This window comes from Vipera ursinii (genome assembly GCF_947247035.1).
Source record: "Vipera ursinii genome assembly, chromosome: 2".
Taxonomy (NCBI): domain Eukaryota; kingdom Metazoa; phylum Chordata; class Lepidosauria; order Squamata; family Viperidae; genus Vipera; species Vipera ursinii.
Genome location: NC_139513.1, coordinates 246,565,257 through 246,586,671, shown reverse-complemented (window position 1 = coordinate 246,586,671; position 21,415 = coordinate 246,565,257). Strand labels below are relative to the sequence as shown.

Sequence of the window (21,415 nt, the reverse complement as noted above, 5' to 3'; positions counted from 1 at the left end):
CACATAAAACATGATTAAAAAGTAAGCACGGATGATGATATGCCGGTATTTTTTTTTTCAGCTGTGTTACAACTCTGATCCACTATTCACTTGTACAAACCTCTTCATATCTCATACAAGAAACATTTAAAAATGAAAAAAAGGACCAATGAGGAACAGTGAGAATTATGATTCACACACAAAGGTTTTCTTAGCAGTTATTACAGAAGTGTGCCGGGACGGGGGATTTCACAACAATTCGGTTTTGCAGAAAACTATTCCAGAACAATACAAGTGCCATGTATTCTTCTAATAATAATAATATAAAGTTGGAAGGGACCTTGGAGGTCATCTAGTCCAACCCCCTGCTCAGGCAGGAAACCCTATACCAGGGGTCGGCAACCTCGGCTCTTTTATGACTCGTGGACTTCAACTCCCAGAATTCCTGAGCCAGCATAGCTGGCTCAGGAATTCTGGGAGTTGAAGTCCACGAGTCATAAAAGAGCCGAGGTTGCCGACCCCTGCCCTATACCATTTCAGGCAAATGGCTGTCCAGTCTCTTCTTAAAAACTTCCAGTGTTGGAGCATTCACCACTTCTGGAGGCAGGTTGTTCTGGAATTGTTTCCTGTCTCACTCTAGCCTGCAAACCCGAATTGTTGTAAAATCCCCATCCCGGTCCTAACCAACGACTCTCAGCTTCCCGCTACCTGCCAAGCACAGACAAACCCTACGCCCTAGCTAGGCGATGTGTCAGATGGCTCGGGGGTTTGCTTCCGGTTGACGGCCGGAAGTGATTAGAAAGGGGGAGTCGCTGGTCTTGGTTCTTCCCGGTTCTGTCTCTCGCTTCTTTTCCCCGATTCGGCTTGTTTTCGCTGCCCGATGCATCCGCGGCGCCCCGAGGGCTTCGACGGCCTGGGCTATCGGAGCGCCCGAGAGGAGCCCGGAGGCTTCGCGGCCAAGCCAGACCTAGGCCACTGGGTCACTACCCCGCCTGACATTCCTGGCAGCCGCAATCTCCATTGGGGGGAAAAGACGCCGCAGTTCGCCGCAGGCACACCTTTGGTGGCGGCTGGGCTCAACGAGGACCCGTACCTGGGAGGCGCTGCCACCAACTCCGGTGCGTAAAACAAATGGCGAGTGCGGGAGCGGCACGCGTAGATTATAAGAGCCCGGCCTCCGCCCTGAAGCAGCAGGTGCTCCGGTGCGTCAGGCAGGTCTGCTCTGCAGTCCTCGTTGGTTAAGCCTGGTCGAAAAAGCCACCGGAAGCGGTGTGCTAACAACCCATTTTTGGCTTTGGATGCTGTCCAGCGCTTTTTCTGTAATCCATGCCTTTAGGTGTGTCTCTTTCTGGAAGCATCTTCTCACCTAGAACTAAGGAGAAACTTCCTGACAGTTAGAACAATTAACCAGTGGAACAACCTGCCTCCAGAGGTGGTGAATGCTCCAACACTGGAGGTTTTTAAGAAGAGACTGGACAGCAGGGGGTTGGACTAGATGACCTCCAAGGTCCCTTCCAACTACTACTACTTCTTCTTCTTCTTCTTCTTCTTCTTCTTCTTCTTCTTCTTCTTATTATTATTATTATTATTATTATTATTATTATTATTATTATTATTAGAGCGGCATATGCTAGGCACTTCCAAAAAAAAACAAGTTATACAGTACCTGGAATAATATAGATATTATTTAAGAGATATGAGGAAATTAAGTATTTTAACTTACTTAGAAACACTGCATTTTCTGCAGTTAATAAGGATGCCTAATGTGCTAAATTTCTTGGACTAGCTATATACATTTATTACAGTGAATAGTAAAAATTCTATACTGAAATGCGTTGCTCATATTCTGGCTTAAATGTGTGGTTATCTGTCTTTTAGAGCAATTAAATCGGTTTGCAGGCTTTGGGATTGGATTGGCAAGGTAAGAGGTCTAAACTTCCGTTAATGGCATTTTTCTAAATGCAAAAACACCTTATTTTTTCTTTCAAAATTTCATGCCCACTGTGTAATTCAGAAATTGAATATTGCCATTCAACTTTAAACAAAATGTTACAGTTGTTGAATTTTCATAACTAACACTTGGTTATTGATATTGCTAAGTAACTTCATTTAATACTACATTGATATTTGTTCAGTTTCTGTGGCCGCCTATCTCAGTCAATAACTCTAAGTGGCTTACAATATCTAAATCTATTTGATATTGCTAACTAACCATCTGAATCTATTTGATATTGCTAATTAGGCTATTCATATTGTTCTTGCCTAGTCTTTGGCTATTGATACTAATGATGCAATAAAGCTACATTAGAAAAAATTACTCATCTGGAAGGAGATTGTGTTTAAAGTCTCAATCTGAACCAACAATACTTCAAGTTGGTCTCAAGCTAAATAGTGAAAATTTGGAATGATAAATTTGCAAAACATCTGCTCATAACTGACAGAAGTTCATTTCTTTAGAAAGAATCATTAATTCATCTGAGCAAACGGGTGCTTGACTATGATAAATTAGCCATAACTTGCCTGTGTATATGTATTCAATCCTGAAGTCTTGTTAACTGTTTGTCAACAAGATCTAAGTGGATGAATTGGATGACAGTAAAAGAAATTTCTGTTATCTGTAAAAATCCAATTTCTTTCAGAAATTTTATGTAAGAAGTTCCTTAATAGTGTTTATACTTGATGTTGAGCCAAATAAATGTTTTGAAGATTCTGTTCCTATACCTTTCCCACAAGCTGTCTTTTAATGTAGTTTTTAAAAAATTAAGACAGGAGTTATGGGATTTCCATATTTTATTTAGATTATATACATTTTTAGCCCTTAAACCTAATATCCAATATGAATATAATCTCATGAATTTCTGGTTGCTAAAAGATAATTGAGCACTTTCAATATATCATTTCAATGCATTCAGCATTTTGTTCTGAACTAAATGAAAGCTAGAGGTCTGAAATTAGTTTTACTTTTTATGGCCTCGTTGTTACCATCAGTCTGTTTTCTAAAATCTCAGCAGACTTATGGAAACAAAGAAATTTTTAAATGTTTTAAATAATTTCCATTCAACAGATCTGACTTGTCTACTGAAACTTTAGTTTCATTATTATAAAGCAAATTGGAATAAATAAGTGCCCTAAAGTATTGTCAGACGTTAGAACACTATTGTTTTTTTTTATTGAAAAGTTTTAAAATACATTTTATCTTTAACAATCCCCCCTCCCCCCCTACCTATCCCTCCCTTCCCCTCCCCCCTTTCCCCCCTCACTATTGTATACTGAGATATATAGTATGATATGAAACCATGAAAAGCAATAACTAAAATGCAGTTGACATAAATTATTTATGGTTGCTTCTGAATATAAATTAAAATTCTTACTCATGACTAGTATTCCACTCAATACTAGAGCAATTTGACAACCAAAGAAACTAGTAAAGACATCCCAGCAATATTTTGGGAAACTTGGGCTTGTAAATATAGGTTGTCCTCAACTTACAACCATTTATTTAATGACCATTCAAAGTTACAATGGGACTGAAAAATTTTAATTTAATTTAATGTAATTTTATTAGATTTATATACCGCCCAAAGGACTCAGGGCGGTTTACAGGGTATTTAAAATCAGCAATACAAATACAAAAGTTAAAAAACAATTTAAAAAGATTAAATTATCCCTTAAAATAAAAACCCCGGTTAAAAAATTCTCAGCCTGGGCCGGAGAGCTCAAAGAGCCAGGTCTTCAGGTCCCGGCAGAATGAACGAAGGTCAGGGGCAGTCCTCAGCTCCACGGGCAGCTGGTTCCAAAGGGCAGGCGCACCCACAGAGAAGGCCCTCCCCCTGGGTGTTATCCGCCAGCAGTCTTTTACCGGCGGGACCCTGAGGAGACCCTCCCTGTGTGAGCGCACTGGACGAAGGGTTCTACAGCTAGATCTCTCACTTACAGCCAACACAGCATCCCAATAGTCATATGATCAGGGTTGCTTGGCATCTGGCATTTACAATGGTTGCAGAGTCCTGGGCTCATGTCATCATCATTTACAACCTTCCTAGCTGCCTTCTGGCCAGCAAAGTCAATGGGAAAAATCAGTTTTGCTTGAAGACCACAGGATTCAACAACTGCATTAACTTGCTTAATAGCCATGGCAAACAAGCTCATAAAATTGGCTGTGACTCAATTAATGACTGCCAATGTAAATTTTAGTCTCAATTGTGGTCATAAGTTGAGGACTACCTACATATCCCAATTTGGATGGATCTTGCTTAGGTAACAACCAACTGTACAACAAAAGCAACAATTTATCATAGTAGAAGCAACTGTTGTATCTATAATTAATAAATACTGCAGATAACTACATAACTTGCAAAAACAATAGCAGAAGGAAAAAGAGGATATATTTGTCCTATTGCAACCATTTTGCAGCCTTACAAATTAGCTTGTCATGCTGTGCTATTCATACGGGTTTTGCAATCATAAAAAGAAATTTTTACAACACATGTATGGATTTTCTTTAATAGCGCCATTCTACTAAAAGCAGAATTTTGAATAATATAATCACAAAGTGAATAGATGAAGTGCATTTTCTACCCAGGTACATACAAGCACTTTGTTTCCTGGTTGTAATTGGTATAGAAATTGCTTGAGGGGATATTCACTATATGAGATTTTTTTTTATGAGGTGGTAGGTCCAATTGGCCATGCAAAAAGCAGTATAACTCAGATTAATTTCTCATGAGAAAGAACACAAACTACTTGTTCCCTCACTTTCCTAAAACAAAACGACAAATCTAGTAAGATGGGCTTTGCCAATTGGCCATTGTGGTGGTTTTAACTGCTGCTTTTTAAAAGTTCCATTATAACCATAGGGGAGAATAACCCCTCCCTTAGAAGTGTGGTGCCTAGCAACTAATGCCAATAGTGCAGTATGCTTTCCTTCTTAGGTGGCAAGGCATTCTCACACAAGTAGTCGAACCAGCTTCTTGCTGCTTACATGTGGCAGGGCTGACTGATGAAATCTTGGACACGGATCATAATGTACAATAATTCCTCTCTGGCTGTTTAATGTGATCTGCTGATTTGTTTTGGTTTTTGTGGCTGTGTGTGTATGTAGCTCATGTAAACCGAATAGAGAACAAGTATTTCACATTTCACTATTTCTAGATGTTATCAAACTGATAGTTCTGATAGTTTAGTTTAGAGTCAGTTATCTAGTACCTATGCATATTCATTTCTATAAATGCTTAATTTGTAGCTTTTATTCCTCTCTATGTTTGTATTACCGGGTTACTTACATGTTATAGTAGCCTATGTGTCTTTCAGCAGAGATGGACAACCTGGATTCTTTCAAATGTAAAAAAGATTGTGGAAGTTATATCAGAAATACATAAGTTGCCTATTAAAATTAGCTTATTTTGGGGAGGTATTTTGCTTCATCAGAATTCAAAACACCACTTCAAAACAAAACAGTACCCATCTTCCAATCAGCGGAGTATTGCTTGGTTTTTATCTAATAAATAAATGGGGCTTGTGAACATATGCAGTGCATTCAGTGCAGACTGTTACTGAAAGAAACATACAAATCTAGTCCCATTGTCCCTGCCTTCTTATTTTGTAGGTGCAGAATGACTTATCTTAACAATTTTCCATATTAGAACAAACGTTTTGTATTTCTCATATATGCAGTAGAAGCTGTAGTTCAATACTCAGCTTAGATTTTTGCAGAAGGCAGATGTATGTGAAGCTTATTGAGAATTATCTAAATGTTATAAATTTTAATTTCCTAGACATCACAGTTGTACAAATTAGAATGACTAATGTTTTAATGAAAGTTGAACATTTAAAATAATTGTTTCTTCACAGTTTATTCACAGAAAATGTTCTGGCTCATCCTTGCATCGTTTTGCGTCGGCAATGCCAGGTAAATTCTTTGGGCAATTGTGGACTATTATTCAAATATTTGTTTTGTGTTTCTTTGTTGTAATTATGTAATTAGGACAGCAGGTTCCATGCATATTTAGTATTCAATTTTTATAACTTTTTCTGATTTTAAAAATATATTTGTTCCTTTTGTAAAATAGAAAAGAGGTAGAGGGGTATCAAAAAAATTGTGAAGTTAGTTTAGCCTGGCAAAATAATCATACAGCCAAATAACTCACATTTCTACATCAAGTATTGTAAATAAATTGTTTTACTGCTCTATCTGAACCACTTAGTATAGAACTGAATTTTCCATTTTAGATAGCTAGAATAGCTTTATCCTAAGTTCATCTTTTATATTACTCCTAGTTTAAAATTTATTTAATAATTCAGGTCTAATATTTTATATATTTTAATGAATAGATAAATTGAGATAGCATCCTCCTTTTTTTCCAAAATTATGAATTTGTCAAAATCTTTATCAGTGTAGCCAATCTTAAGGTAAAATACTTAAGGAAATTCATTCAAGCTGTATAAATCTTTTAAAATGTTTTGGAGCCTCTGGGAACACATAAAAACCTCTCCTTTGAATCAGTACACCATTGATAGTTTACAGCTTCATGAAATTGCTTCATAAACCACTGCCAGTTGTTTCCCTCTGTCGGGGCCCGGGGACGGGTCTTCAAACTTGGCCCTTTTATGACTTGTGGACTTCAACTCCCAGAATTCCTCAGCCAGGCACAATGACTGAGGAATTCTGGGAGTTGAAGTCCACAAGTTATAAAAGGGCCTAGATTGAAGAACCCTGCCCTATGTGGTGCATGTATACCAGCTTTGCACATATATACATATGGAGACATCTCAGAGCAGCAGCACAAGCCTAGAAAAAAACAACAGGAACTTCATGGATTTGAAAAAAGATTCTTCATAAAAGCTCTTTCATGTTCTGAACCATCTCTTCTGAAAAATCTGCACATTCCTAAAAATCCTCCTCCTAATATTTTGAAGACAGGCATTTTAGTACTTGGATCTGAAGAAATCAAAGCTGCTATCCTTGTTGGTGAATCTCTAAAGGAGCTTATGCCTTTTGCTGGTTTTACTCATAGCCATAATGGCTCAGAAAAGTCCCATGTTTTCCTTAATGAGCAGTGACATGTAGTCAGGCCCATTTCTGTCTTCTTGATGTCCTCTAGTTTCTTCAGTCAGGTGTCAATGCCACTTTTGTACTCTTGGATCCAAAACCTGAAGCTTCCAACATGTGCAATGAAATATAGATATCAATAAGATTGCACCATTTGTTTTGAATTTATTGTCACTAATATATGGAATTTGATTAGATTTTTGCATGTAAAAGTTTTCATACAACATTTAGTGCACCTAGAACTTCAAGAGATCCAGTTCATACACATCATTAAAGATTTGTAATCATGATTTGTCTACACAAAATAAGCAATAGTGATCTAGCGCACATATATATATATATTATACCTGTGTATATTTATATTTTATATTTTTATATTTTCAGGTTAATTATCATGCCAAGAATTATCACCTTACTCCGTTTACAATCATCAACATTATGTATAGCATCAATAAAACACAGGTTAGTACTTACTGTCAGTTGGAGATTATTTATTTGTAAAGTTAGCTCACAAATTTTTAAAGAACAATAAATTTGTTATTGTTTTTATTTTATTTGTGCACTGTGACTTTCTCATGTATACTGTAATAGTATATAAAATGGCAATATGTAAAGAGGTTGTTATTACTTGGTAACATTGGCATCTAATATTGAACCAATTATAACTTAAATTTTAGGGCCCCAGAGCTCTTTGGAAAGGAATGGGGAGTACTTTCATTGTCCAGGGTATAGCCCTTGGAGCAGAAGGGATCATCAGTGAATTCACACCCTTGCCAAGGTATAATCACTTTCTGTCTCACTGTATTAAATTAAATAATAATAATTGTTCCTATATATATATATGGGAGATTATTTCCTTTAATTAATTTTTTTAAAAATAAGCCCCTCTAATAACTGTTTTATGATGAGAAACATAAATAAGGCTATCTGGATTAGGATCAGCACTACAAAACAGCATACTCAGATTTTTGAGCAAATTATTTCAACATTCTAATGTGAATACAGTATAGCATTGTATCTATTGTATATTCAGATGTAAACTAATAATAATAATATATGTTGAAATTATATTAGTAGGAATTCTAATTACCAGTTAATAGGACTTTCTGCTGTATAAGATACAAATGAATACACATTTTTTTCTTATCCTTTTGGGCCTCTGTATTATGCCTTTATAATACATCTTTACATCCATTACCAATTCTGTATTATTCTTAACATAAGCATGTCTTATTTTTTCTTCAGTTTAATGTAAGTAATGAGATTGTGGAAAGGTCCAATAAGTATTAATAAATAAAACAAAATATAGCATAGGTAATCCCCAACTTACAACCATACGTTTAATAATGACTGTTCAAAGTTACAGTGGCACTGGAAATAGTGACTTGTGACCAATTGTCACACTTATGACCCTTTTACCATCCCCATTATCATGTGATCAAACTTTGGGTGCTTCACAATTGGCATGTAAATGCATTTTACCCAATACCTTTATTTGTATATTACACGAGCTTTTATATCCCTCAAACAAAACCCAATGTGACGGTAGCACTGCTGTGTGTATAATGCCCCAATTTATTTAGAGTACCATGGGAAACTGATGCTTCTCCAGTTTAACTATAGATCAGGGGTGTCAAACTCAATTTCATTGAGGGCCGCATCAGCATTGCGGTTGCCCTCAAGGGGCCGGGTGGGTATTGCCAGGGTGGGCGTGGCCTACTGGGTGGGCGTGGCTAGAGTGCATATGGCCTACTGGGTGGGCGTGGCCAGCTCTATATTATTTGCATCAAGGGTGCCTGTGGGGGCCTGGGCAGGAGTGGGACAGATGTGGGGGTCTCTGGTAGAAGGAGGGTCTCTGGGCCAGGGCCAAGGCAGTGGGGGCCATTCCCTCACTGTTTCCAGGATGGCTTCGCGGGCCACATGAAACCACTTCGCGGGCCGGATCTGGCCCCCGGGCCTTGTGTTTGACATGTCTGCTATAGATTATACATGACTCCTTAATATTAAGCATAGCATAAAGTAATGGTTTGCTGTATATTCTAAGTGCTGCGTGAATAAGAGATCTTTTAAAAAATTTTCAGAGAAATTTCATACAAATGGAATCCCAGGCAAATAGGAGGACATCTGACCCTAAAAGCGTATGTATGCTTGATCATACTTTCAAATTAATAACCATACAGGCAAAACAAAAGTGAATGGTAAGCATAATAAGACTCTCTCCATTATAGAATAACAACATCAATTTGAGCAGGATTATCTGGATTTGTTGGAGTACCAATTCCAGAATTCCCAGTTATAGAAAAATACCATTCTGACTGAAAATTCTGAAAAGTAATCCAACACTGTGAATGGATCAATTTGTGGAAAATTCTTGAGACTTTCAGGTTGTAGTAATTTTTTTAATACTAAAATCTGTTTTCTTCATTTTATTCTGATGATTCCCTTGAATAGATACACACACACATACACATACACACACACACACACACACACACACAAATCCAATGTAGTTGATAAACTGAGGGTGAATTCTCATTTCTTTTTACTTCTTTCCAATTAAAGAATTTAAGTAGCATTCAGAAAATGATATACAATGGCTTTGAAGAAATACAAATACTTGTTGATTTACAACCATTCATTAACTGGCCTCTGATTTTTGACTGTCCCAGCATTCCCACAGTCAAGTGATCACTGTCTGAGTGTTTGGCCACTGGTTGCCATTTAGGACCAGTTGAAGCACCCCCATGATGATGTGAGCATCCTCTGTGACATTCCTTACCAGCTTCCCACAAACAAAGTCAAAAGGGGAGCTGGCAGGAAGTAGGAAGATGCAATCACATAAGGTCTTTGCTTAATAATCCCCCAGTCTTCACTTAATTACAGCAGCAAGAACTGCTGGGATTGCCATTGCTAAGTGACATGGTCACATGCATCACATTTTTATGACCATATGACTTAGTGACAAAAATTTTAGTTCCAATTCCCCCGGCAATCTGAGGATTACCTGTATGGCTGAAATAGATTAAATCATAAAGACTTAAGATAATTCCTGGGTGGGATGTTTGAAATAAAAAAATATGTGATTGGGCTTTAGCAAATTAGATTTTGATTATCAAAATAGTAACTGTATTTATTCCTCTAGGTTGACTTGTATGATAGCAATGCCTTTTTATTCAGCAAGTTTGATTGAAACTGTGCAAGTAAGTTTTGTTTTTATGTATACTCATATTTGCATGTTCTTTTGTATAATTCTGGGGGAATCAGAATTGGAAGTATCATAGCCTTGGAACTGAGCTTTTATATTCTGTTTTATATCTATTGCTTCTGAAGGAAAATAATTAAAATTTCCAAAATTGTTAGACGCACCTCAAGATCAGGTTTGATATACCGTATATACTTGAGTATAAGCCGACTCGAGTATAAGCCGAGACCCCCAATTTCACCCCCAAAAACTGGAAAAAGTTATTGACTCGAGTATAAGCCGATCCGCCGTTCTGCAAGCCTCTGCCGCCAGCAGAGGCTCGATCCGCCATTTTGCAAGCCTGAATACACAGGAATACCCTGTGTGGCCGCGGCTCGTCGGCTCGTCGGCAGGTCTCCGTTCCTCCTGCCGACCTTTGGGGAGGTTTGGGCGCCTCCCCAAACCTCGGCAGGTCTCCATTCCTCCTGCCGACCTTTGGGGAGGTTTGGGCGCCTCCCCAAACCTCCCCAAACCTCGGCAGGTCTCCGTTCCTCCGCGCAGACCTGCCGACCTTTGGGGAGGTTTGGGCGCCTCCCCAAACCTCGGCAGGTCTCCGTTCCTCCTGCCGACCTTTGGGGAGGTTTGGGCGCCTCCCCAAACCTCCCCAAACCTCGGCAGGTCTCCGTTCCTCCTGCCGACCTTTCGGGAGGTTTGGGCGCCTCCCCAAACCTCCCCAAACCTCTGCAGGTCTCCGTTCCTCCGCGCAGACCTGCCGACCTTTGGGGAGGTTTGGGCGCCTCCCCAAACCTCCCCAAACCTCGGCAGGTCTCCGTTCCTCCTGCCGACCTTTGGGGAGGTTTGGGCGCCTCCCCAAACCTCCCCAAACCTCGGCAGGTCTCCGTTCCTCCTGCCGACCTTTGGGGAGGTTTGGGCGCCTCCCCAAACCTCGGCAGGTCTCCGTTCCTCCGCGCAGACCTGCCGACGTTTGGGAAGGTTTGGGCGCCTCCCCAAACCTCCCCAGGTCTCCGTTCCTGTTTGGGGAGGTTTGGGTGCCTCCCCAAACCTCCCCAAACCTCGGCAGGTCTCCGTTCCTGTTTGGGGAGGTTTGGGCGCCTCCCCAAACCTCCCCAAACCTCGGCAGGTCTCCGTTCCTCCGCGCAGACCTGCCGACCTTTGGGGAGGTTTGGGCGCCTCCCCAAACGTCCCCAAACCTCGGCAGGTCTCCGTTCCTCCGCGCAGACCTGCCGACCTTTGGGGAGGTTTGGGCGCCTCCCCAAACGTCCCCAAACCTCGGCAGGTCTCCGTTCCTGTTTGGGGAGCTTTGGGCGCCTCCCCAAACCTCCCCAAACCTCGGCAGGTCTCCGTTCCTCCGCGCAGACCTGCCGACCTTTGGGGAGGTTTGGGCGCCTCCCCAAACCTCCCCAAACCTCGGCAGGTCTCCGTTCCTGTTTGGGGAGGTTTGGGCGCCTCCCCAAACGTCCCCAAACCTCGGCAGGTCTCCGTTCCTCCGCGCAGACCTGCCGACCTTTGGGGAGGTTTGGGCGCCTCTCCAAACGTCCCCAAACCTCGGCAGGTCTCCGTTCCTGTTTGGGGAGGTTTGGGCGCCTCCCCAAACCTCCCCAAACCTGGGCAGGTCTCCGTTCCTGTTTGGGGAGGTTTGGGCGCCTCCCCAAACCTCCCCAAACCTTGGCAGGTCTCCGTTCCTGTTTGGGGAGGTTTGGGCGCCTCCCCAAACCTCCCCAAACCTCGGCAGGTCTCCGTTCCTCCGCGCAGACCTGCCGACCTTTGGGGAGGTTTGGGCGCCTCCCCAAACGTCCCCAAACCTCGGCAGGTCTCCGTTCCTCCGCGCAGACCTGCCGACCTTTGGGGAGGTTTGGGCGCCTCCCCAAACGTCCCCAAACCTCGGCAGGTCTCCGTTCCTGTTTGGGGAGCTTTGGGCGCCTCCCCAAACCTCCCCAAACCTCGGCAGGTCTCCGTTCCTCCGCGCAGACCTGCCGACCTTTGGGGAGGTTTGGGCGCCTCCCCAAACCTCCCCAAACCTCGGCAGGTCTCCGTTCCTGTTTGGGGAGGTTTGGGCGCCTCCCCAAACGTCCCCAAACCTCGGCAGGTCTCCGTTCCTCCGCGCAGACCTGCCGACCTTTGGGGAGGTTTGGGCGCCTCCCCAAACCTCCCCAAACCTCGGCAGGTCTCCGTTCCTGTTTGGGGAGGTTTGGGCGCCTCCCCAAACCTCCCCAAACCTGGGCAGGTCTCCGTTCCTGTTTGGGGAGGTTTGGGCGCCTCCCCAAACCTCCCCAAACCTCGGCAGGTCTCCGTTCCTCCGCGCAGACCTGCCGACCTTTGGGGAGGTTTGGGCGCCTCCCCAAACGTCCCCAAACCTCGGCAGGTCTCCGTTCCTGTTTGGGGAGGTTTGGGCGCCTCCCCAAACGTCCCCAAACCTCGGCAGGTCTCCGTTCCTCCGCGCAGACCTGCCGACCTTTGGGGAGGTTTGGGCGCCTCCCCAAACGTCCCCAAACCTCGGCAGGTCTCCGTTCCTGTTTGGGGAGGTTTGGGCGCCTCCCCAAACGTCCCCAAACCTCGGCAGGTCTCCGTTCCTCCGCGCAGACCTGCCGACCTTTGGGGAGGTTTGGGCGCCTCCCCAAACGTCCCCAAACCTCGGCAGGTCTCCGTTCCTGTTTGGGGAGGTTTGGGCGCCTCCCCAAACGTCCCCAAACCTCGGCAGGTCTCCGTTCCTGTTTGGGGAGGTTTGGGCGCCTCCCCAAACCTCCCCAAACCTCGGCAGGTCTCCGTTCCTCCGCGCAGACCTGCCGACCTTTGGGGAGGTTTGGGCGCCTCCCCAAACGTCCCCAAACCTCGGCAGGTCTCCGTTCCTCCGCGCAGACCTGCCGACCTTTGGGGAGGTTTGGGCGCCTCCCCAAACGTCCCCAAACCTCGGCAGGTCTCCGTTCCTGTTTGGGGAGCTTTGGGCGCCTCCCCAAACCTCCCCAAACCTCGGCAGGTCTCCGTTCCTCCGCGCAGACCTGTCGACCTTTGGGGAGGTTTGGGCGCCTCCCCAAACCTCGGCAGGTCTCCGTTCCTGTTTGGGGAGGTTTGGGCGCCTCCCCAAACGTCCCCAAACCTCGGCAGGTCTCCGTTCCTCCGCGCAGACCTGCCGACCTTTGGGGAGGTTTGGGCGCCTCCCCAAACGTCCCCAAACCTCGGCAGGTCTCCGTTCCTGTTTGGGGAGGTTTGGGCACCTCCCCAAACCTCCCCAAACCTGGGCAGGTCTCCGTTCCTGTTTGGGGAGGTTTGGGCGCCTCCCCAAACCTCCCCAAACCTCGGCAGGTCTCCGTTCCACCGCGCAGACCTGCCGACCTTTGGGGAGGTTTGGGCGCCTCCCCAAACGTCCCCAAACCTCGGCAGGTCTCTGTTCCTGTTTGGGGAGGTTTGGGCGCCTCCCCAAACCTCCCCAAACCTCGGCAGGTCTCCGTTCCTCCGCGCAGACCTGCCGAGGTTTGGGGAGGTTTGGGGAGGCGCCCAAACCTCCCCAAAGGTCGGCAGGAAGAACGGAGACCTGCCGAGGTTTGGGGAGGTTTGGGGAGGCGCCCAAACCTCCCCAAAGGTCGGCAGGTCTGCGCGGAGGAACGGAGACCTGCCGAGGTTTGGGGACGTTTGGGGAGGCGCCCAAACCTCCCCAAACAGGAACGGAGACCTGCCGAGGTTTGGGGACGTTTGGGGAGGCGCCCAAACCTCCCCAAACCTCGGCAGGTCTGCGCGGAGGAACGGAGACCTGCCGAGGTTTGGGGAGGTTTGGGGAGGCGCCCAAACCTCCCCAAACAGGAACGGAGACCTGCCGAGGTTTGGGGACGTTTGGGGAGGCGCCCAAACCTCCCCAAAGGTCGGCAGGTCTGCGCGGAGGAACGGAGACCTGCCGAGGTTTGGGGACGTTTGGGGAGGCGCCCAAACCTCCCCAAACAGGAACGGAGACCTGCCGAGGTTTGGGGACGTTTGGGGAGGCGCCCAAACCTCCCCAAAGGTCGGCAGGTCTGCGCGGAGGAACGGAGACCTGCCGAGGTTTGGGGAGGCGCCCAAACCTCCCCAAACAGGAACGGAGACCTGCCGAGGTTTGGGGACGTTTGGGGAGGCGCCCAAACCTCCCCAAACAGGAACGGAGACCTGCCGAGGTTTGGGGACGTTTGGGGAGGCGCCCAAACCTCCCCAAAGGTCGGCAGGTCTGCGCGGAGGAACGGAGACCTGCCGAGGTTTGGGGACGTTTGGGGAGGCGCCCAAACCTCCCCAAACAGGAACGGAGACCTGCCGAGGTTTGGGGACGTTTGGGGAGGCGCCCAAACCTCCCCAAAGGTCGGCAGGTCTGCGCGGAGGAACGGAGACCTGCCGAGGTTTGGGGACGTTTGGGGAGGCGCCCAAACCTCCCCAAACAGGAACGGAGACCTGCCGAGGTTTGGGGACGTTTGGGGAGGCGCCCAAACCTCCCCAAAGGTCGGCAGGTCTGCGCGGAGGAACGGAGACCTGCCGAGGTTTGGGGATGTTTGGGGAGGCGCCCAAACCTCCCCAAACAGGAACGGAGACCTGCCGAGGTTTGGGGACGTTTGGGGAGGCGCCCAAACCTCCCCAAACAGGAACGGAGACCTGCCGAGGTTTGGGGACGTTTGGGGAGGCGCCCAAACCTCCCCAAAGGTCGGCAGGTCTGCGCGGAGGAACGGAGACCTGCCGAGGTTTGGGGACGTTTGGGGAGGCGCCCAAACCTCCCCAAACAGGAACGGAGACCTGCCGAGGTTTGGGGAGGTTTGGGGAGGCGCCCAAAGGTCGGCAGGTCTGCGCGGAGGAACGGAGACCTGCCGAGGTTTGGGGACGTTTGGGGAGGCGCCCAAACCTCCCCAAACAGGAACGGAGACCTGCCGAGGTTTGGGGACGTTTGGGGAGGCGCCCAAACCTCCCCAAAGGTCGGCAGGTCTGCGCGGAGGAACGGAGACCTGCCGAGGTTTGGGGAGGCGCCCAAACCTCCCCAAAGGTCGGCAGGTCTGCGCGGAGGAACGGAGACCTGCCAAGGTTTGGGGACGTTTGGGGAGGCGCCCAAACCTCCCCAAACAGGAACGGAGACCTGCCGAGGTTTGGGGACGTTTGGGGAGGCGCCCAAACCTCCCCAAAGGTCGGCAGGTCTGCGCGGAGGAACGGAGACCTGCCGAGGTTTGGGGAGGTTTGGGGAGGCGCCCAAACCTCCCCAAACAGGAACGGAGACCTGCCGAGGTTTGGGGACGTTTGGGGAGGCGCCCAAACCTCCCCAAAGGTCGGCAGGTCTGCGCGGAGGAACGGAGACCTGCCGAGGTTTGGGGAGGTTTGGGGAGGCGCCCAAACCTCCCCAAAGGTCGGCAGGTCTGCGCGGAGGAACGGAGACCTGCCGAGGTTTGGGGAGGCGCCCAAAGCTCCCCAAACAGGAACGGAGACCTGCCGAGGTTTGGGGACGTTTGGGGAGGCGCCCAAACCTCCCCAAAGGTCGGCAGGTCTGCGCGGAGGAACGGAGACCTGCCGAGGTTTGGGGAGGCGCTCAAACCTCCCCAAACAGGAACGGAGACCTGCCGAGGTTTGGGGACGTTTGGGGAGGCGCCCAAACCTCCCCAAAGGTCGGCAGGTCTGCGCGGAGGAACGGAGACCTGCCGAGGTTTGGGGAGGTTTGGGGAGGCGCCCAAACCTCCCCAAAGGTCGGCAGGTCTGCGCGGAGGAACGGAGACCTGCCGAGGTTTGGGGAGGCGCCCAAAGCTCCCCAAACAGGAACGGAGACCTGCCGAGGTTTGGGGAGGTTTGGGGAGGCGCCCAAACCTCCCCAAACAGGAACGGAGACCTGGGGAGGTTTGGGGAGGCGCCCAAACCTTCCCAAACGTCGGCAGGTCTGCGCGGAGGAACGGAGACCTGCCGAGGTTTGGGGAGGCGCCCAAACCTCCCCAAAGGTCGGCAGGAGGAACGGAGACCTGCCGAGGTTTGGGGAGGTTTGGGGAGGCGCCCAAACCTCCCCAAAGGTCGGCAGGAGGAACGGAGACCTGCCGAGGTTTGGGGAGGTTTGGGGAGGCGCCCAAACCTCCCCAAACGTCGGCAGGTCTGCGCGGAGGAACGGAGACCTGCCGAGGTTTGGGGAGGCGCCCAAACCTCCCCAAACGTCGGCAAGTCTCCGTTCCTCCGCGCCCTGCCTGCCTGCTTCTTTCCGCTGCGGAAAGAAGCAGGCAGGCAAGGCGCGGAGTTTGGGGAGGTGCGCGCGCACCTCCCCAAACCTCCCCAAACTTCGGCAGGTCTCGGACGGCGGTGGCTTGGGAGAGGTGCGGGCGATCCCACAAGCACCAAAGCCTCGGCCGCGCACAAGTCCTCGGTAAGTTTTTTTTGTTGACTGGAGTATAAGCCGAAGTGGAATTTTTCAGCCCAAAAAGTGGGCTGAAAAATTCGGCTTATACTCAAGTATATACGGTACTTGTTTTTTAATAGAATAAAATACTTGGTTTCTTTCAGGATCTCATTCAATTTCTTTAAATCAATTAATTTAATCTCTAATATGGAAAACATATTAACTATAATTAATTAACTATAATGAATAATAATTTTTGGAGACTAATGTGGCCCACAGATCAGCAAGTGAGTTCCTTCCTATGTATTGCTTTTCAAAGTGTTTACCACTTGGTGGCACCCTAAGAACTTCATAAGCAATTTTGATCTGCATTGGAAACATAATAGTTGCAGAACGGTGCATTCCAGTCCTCATTTATTTATTTGATTTCTATAGCCACCCATGTCAGTAAATGACTCTGGACTACTTTCAATTCACACATTACAACCAAAAATTTTAAAAAACATTTTAAAACAGTAAAAACATTAAAACCAATAGAGAATGTTAAAATATCTAATTTACACATAAGAGCAAGATATCTGGCTCATGAACATATAGCCAGGAGGAAGGGCCCTTGGCTCCTATGGTGCCCCAGGCTTGGGAGAACAGCCAGATTTTACAAAAGTTTACAAAAGGCTAACAGGGTTGGGCCCATTCTAATCTCTGAAAGGAGGGTGTTCCATAGAGCAGGGCATGCTGCAGAAAAAGCTCACCATTAACATTCTTTGGCTGAAGGGATCTGCAGCATGCCCATTCTGTTTGACCTAGTTGGATAGGTGGAGACTCTGGGAAAAAAGGCAATCCCTCAGGTACCCTGGTCCCAAACCACTGCACCTTGAAATGCACCCAGAAGCACACTGGTAACCAGTGCAGTTCACACAGAAGTGGTGTTACATGTATCATATATCTGACACCAGTTACTACCTGACGCCCTTGCATTCTGACCATTCTGAAGTTTGCTAATGGTCTTCAAGGGCACCCCATGTAAAGTGTGTTACAGTATTCTAATCTGGAGGTGACAAGGGTAGGAGCTATTCTAAGCAGAGCCTTCCAATCCAGGTATGGGCACAACTGGCACATCAGCCAAAGGTGTGCAAAGGCCCTCCTGGCCACGGATGCCACTTGCTGTTTGAGCAGGAGCTGTGAGTCCAGGAGGACCCCCAGACTGCATACCAGATCTATGTGGGACAGGTGAGCTTTTTCTGCAGCATGCCCTGCTCTATGGAACACCCTCCTTTCAGAGATTAGAATGGGCCCAACCCTGTTAGCCTTTTGTAAACCTTTGTAAAATCTGGCTGTTCTCCCAAGCCTGGGGCACCACATGAGCCAAGGGCCCTTCCTCCTGGCTATATCCATCCAGAACCAGAGTTGAAAGATCCTTGTCTCCAGGGGGTCCAAATACCCACAGCTACTCCATCTTCCAGAGATCTTGAACTTAGATAAAAAAATAAAGCTGGCAAGTATTGAGTATGTTTGTTAATCATCTAGAACAGTGTTTCTCAACCTAATCAACTTTAAGATGTGTGAAGTCCACACATGTTAATGTTGCCAAGGTTAAGAAACACTGTTCTAGAATCCTTCAAACTATGTCTGATCCATTTTACTACTGTTAGAGGTTCACTATATCTGTAAAGCATAAGTCATGAAGAAATTAAAACTTTGAATACAGAGAAGACCTAATGTCTTATAATTTTCATGGATCAGTTACAGTGGGCAGTGGGCTAATGCCTCCTTAAGTAACACCAGCTGCCTGCAATTAGTGCAGGTTCGCATCCCACCAGGCTCAAGGTTGACTCAGCCTTCCATCCTTCCGAGGTAGGTAAAATGAGGACCCAAATTGTTGGGGGCAATTAAGCTGACTTTGTAATAATGCCGCTTGGGAGGGGTGTGAAAGCCCTAATAAGCAGGCATATACATAGCATGAAGGCTACTGCTAAGCTTGTAAGCCGCCCTGAGTCTTCGGAGAAGGGCGGGATATAAATGGAATTTAAAAAAAAATGAATATAAGACAGGAGGATAAATCAAGCATTCCAGTACGCCTTCCATAATGTGCAGATGATTGGCAGCGGGTTTGCTTATGTGTGATATGAGATTATAAATATTTATAAAGATTGTTTGAGTAAGCCACCTAGTGCAGATAGCCCTCAACCTATGACCACAATTGAGCCCATAATTTCTGTTGCTAAGCAAGAAAGTTATTAAACTGGTTTTGTCCAATTTTACAACCTTTCTTGCCACAGTGAATCACTCCTGTTGTTAAATTATTAACACAGTTGTTAAGTAAATCTGGCTTCCCCACTGACTTTGCTTGGCAGAAGGTCACAAAAGGTGATCACATGACCCCCAGGACACTGCAGTGATCATAAATATGAGCCAGTTGTCAGGCATCCAAATTTTGATCACATAAACATGGGGATGCTGCAGTGGTCGAAAAATTGTGAAATGTGTGAAAAATGGTCATAAGCGATTTTTTTCAGTGCCACTGTAATTTTGAACGGTCACTAAATGTATGGTTGTAAGTTAAGGACTACTTATACTGCCAGTTTGTTATTGAATTGCACGTCACAGTACTGTATGAAAACAAAGCTTATTCATTTGTTTTGTCCCAAAGAGGCATGTACTTAATCTACTAAGATTGAAATACCTGAAGCATAATGAAAGATAAATATCATAATCGCCCAAGGATGGCATAACATAAAGCAGGCCACCCCTTTTTGAAAAGGAAGTTTTTTTTAAAAAATCATAAGCTATAGGGCAACCATATGGCATAATTTTTAAATCATGGATGTCCAACCTTTTGGCTTGCCTGGGCCACACTGAGTGAGGAGGAATTGTCTTGGGCTGCATATAAAATATACAATATAGTTAATGTATATAAATCATACAATAATCTTAAAAGTTTAAAATCTTGTGGGGCCACATTATAGGTCTCTAAGGTTGCATGCAGCCTCTGGGCCATGGATACACCTTTTTTTAAATCAAAGCCTATTCAATCTGAAATACAATAGCTTTGAAATCTAATAGATTCTATAGAAGTTTATTTCTCTGAATAAGTTTAAACTAGTCACAGTAATCATAAATTCTGGGTATTTACTTGAAGTACTGTGTTCTCTTACAGAGTGAAATCATTCGGGATAATCCTGGAATTTTGGATTGCCTGAAAGAGGGCATAGGCAGAGCAATGGGCTTTGGAGTTCCCCATAGCAAGCGGTTACTCCCTCTATTGGCACTGACCTTTCCAACAGTTCTGCATGGAGTTCTTCATTACATAATCAGCTCTGCAGTACAGAAACTGGTCCTCTTCTTCCTAAAGAAAGAGAATTCTCCAAGCTTCCCAGCTGAGAACTCTAATTCTGTACAAAACATGTTGGATGCTTATTTTCCTGAACTTATTGCAAGCTTTGCTGCCAGTCTTTGTGCAGATGTTATGCTTTATCCACTGGAGACAGTTTTGCATCGCCTTCATATTCAAGGGACACGCACCATCATTGACAATACAGATCTTGGATATGAAGTTCTCCCCATCAATACACAGTATGAAGGAATGAGAGACTGTATCAATAGTATAAAACGTGAAGAGGGAATGTTGGGGTTTTACAAAGGTTTTGGGGCTGTAGTTGTACAGTACACACTGCATGTAGCTGTACTACAGCTTACAAAAGTTCTTTACTCCACACTGCTTCAGAACATTTCTTAATAACTAGTGGACATGGCCATTTAGTTGGCTACATTTTCAGAAAATAGGCACAGTAATGAAATCTGAAAGATTAAATATATAGTAATGGTTCCTTCATAAATAAAAACAAAGGCAAACATTTCCTTTACACAGGCTATGGTAAGAGGAAATTGAAACACAGGCTTTTAAAATATTGAAATGTAAATAAAATATTAGAAGGCATTTTATAAATCTGTGCAAAGTGTGATTTTCAGAATGACGACAGATAGTAGATACAATTCCACTGGCAATTTCTGCTGCATAACTATTAGAAATAAATTATAGCTACTGTATATAGAAATAAAGCTGTGTCCTGTTTAAAGCCTTGTCTCTTATTAGAGAGACCTGCACTGAAGATTGTTAATGTGAAATTAATTTGGCAGTCTTGGAATAAATTGAGAAAACTATGTACTTCGTCGGTTTTGTTGAAGGATTATTGCTAATATCAATAGTACAAATGTGAACAGCATTTTTACACACTGTAGTCTTGTTTTACAGTGTACTTTTTCCCCCACATTGTGTTGATTAAACAGTGTGTGGTACTCCCCAAAAAATCAGAACCGAAAATTGTTCCATAAAAGAAAACTGGTTGAAATTGTTCTACTCAATTGTTGAGAAGAATATTTGTTATGGTTGGCACTACTAGAATTCTTCATACAGTATTGGAATTCTGCCTCACCACAGTATGAGCTCTCAGAAGAATGTCATAAGTGGATTTTAGTTTAGCTGTCTACTGTCCCTAAGACAGCATCATAATACATTCCAGTGCAGGTTAGTTAGTTGATAACTGTCTCAGCACAATATCATAGCTTTTCATTAAAGCCGTTATTAATTTGAAATACCCCATTTCAAATGTGAAGCAGGTAGGAAATATTTTAAGCTTGAAGCACAGAGATTTAAACTCAGAATAGTGCTGTTTTAAATTAAGAACAGAAATGTTTCAAACTCAAAACACTTAAAAAGTAAGTAAAATAACCCACTTTCCACTTGACAGTTGTTTTACACTAAAAGAGCATTTTGAATTCAAATGGGTTGAACTGGAAATAGTTGCACATCTCTAATTGTATTCAAATTTTAGACTAAAGTAAAAGAGAGGTTGCTTTCAGTATTGATATTTTTTAAAGA

The 21,415-nt window shown here is 45.3% G+C and overlaps 1 protein-coding gene across 2 annotated transcripts; it reads left to right on the top strand.

Annotated features, from left to right (window-relative positions):
* Window positions 1-626: 626 nt before the first annotated feature.
* On the top strand, window positions 627-20,699 carry SLC25A46 (solute carrier family 25 member 46). 2 transcript variants are annotated; one of them, XM_083352574.1, is made up of 8 exons: window positions 627-1,097; window positions 1,858-1,900; window positions 5,830-5,887; window positions 7,412-7,489; window positions 7,705-7,805; window positions 9,109-9,165; window positions 10,170-10,227; window positions 19,694-20,699. In XM_083352574.1, the coding sequence occupies exons 1-8, from the start codon at window positions 860-862 to the stop codon at window positions 20,270-20,272; spliced, it is 1,212 nt and encodes a 403-aa protein (XP_083208700.1). In that variant the 5' UTR covers window positions 627-859; the 3' UTR covers window positions 20,273-20,699. The 2 variants fall into 2 exon arrangements, with proteins under 2 accessions (XP_083208700.1, XP_083208701.1); XM_083352575.1 differs by lacking the exon at window positions 627-1,097 and adding an exon at window positions 1,291-1,315.
* The last annotated feature ends 716 nt before the right edge of the window (window positions 20,700-21,415 follow it).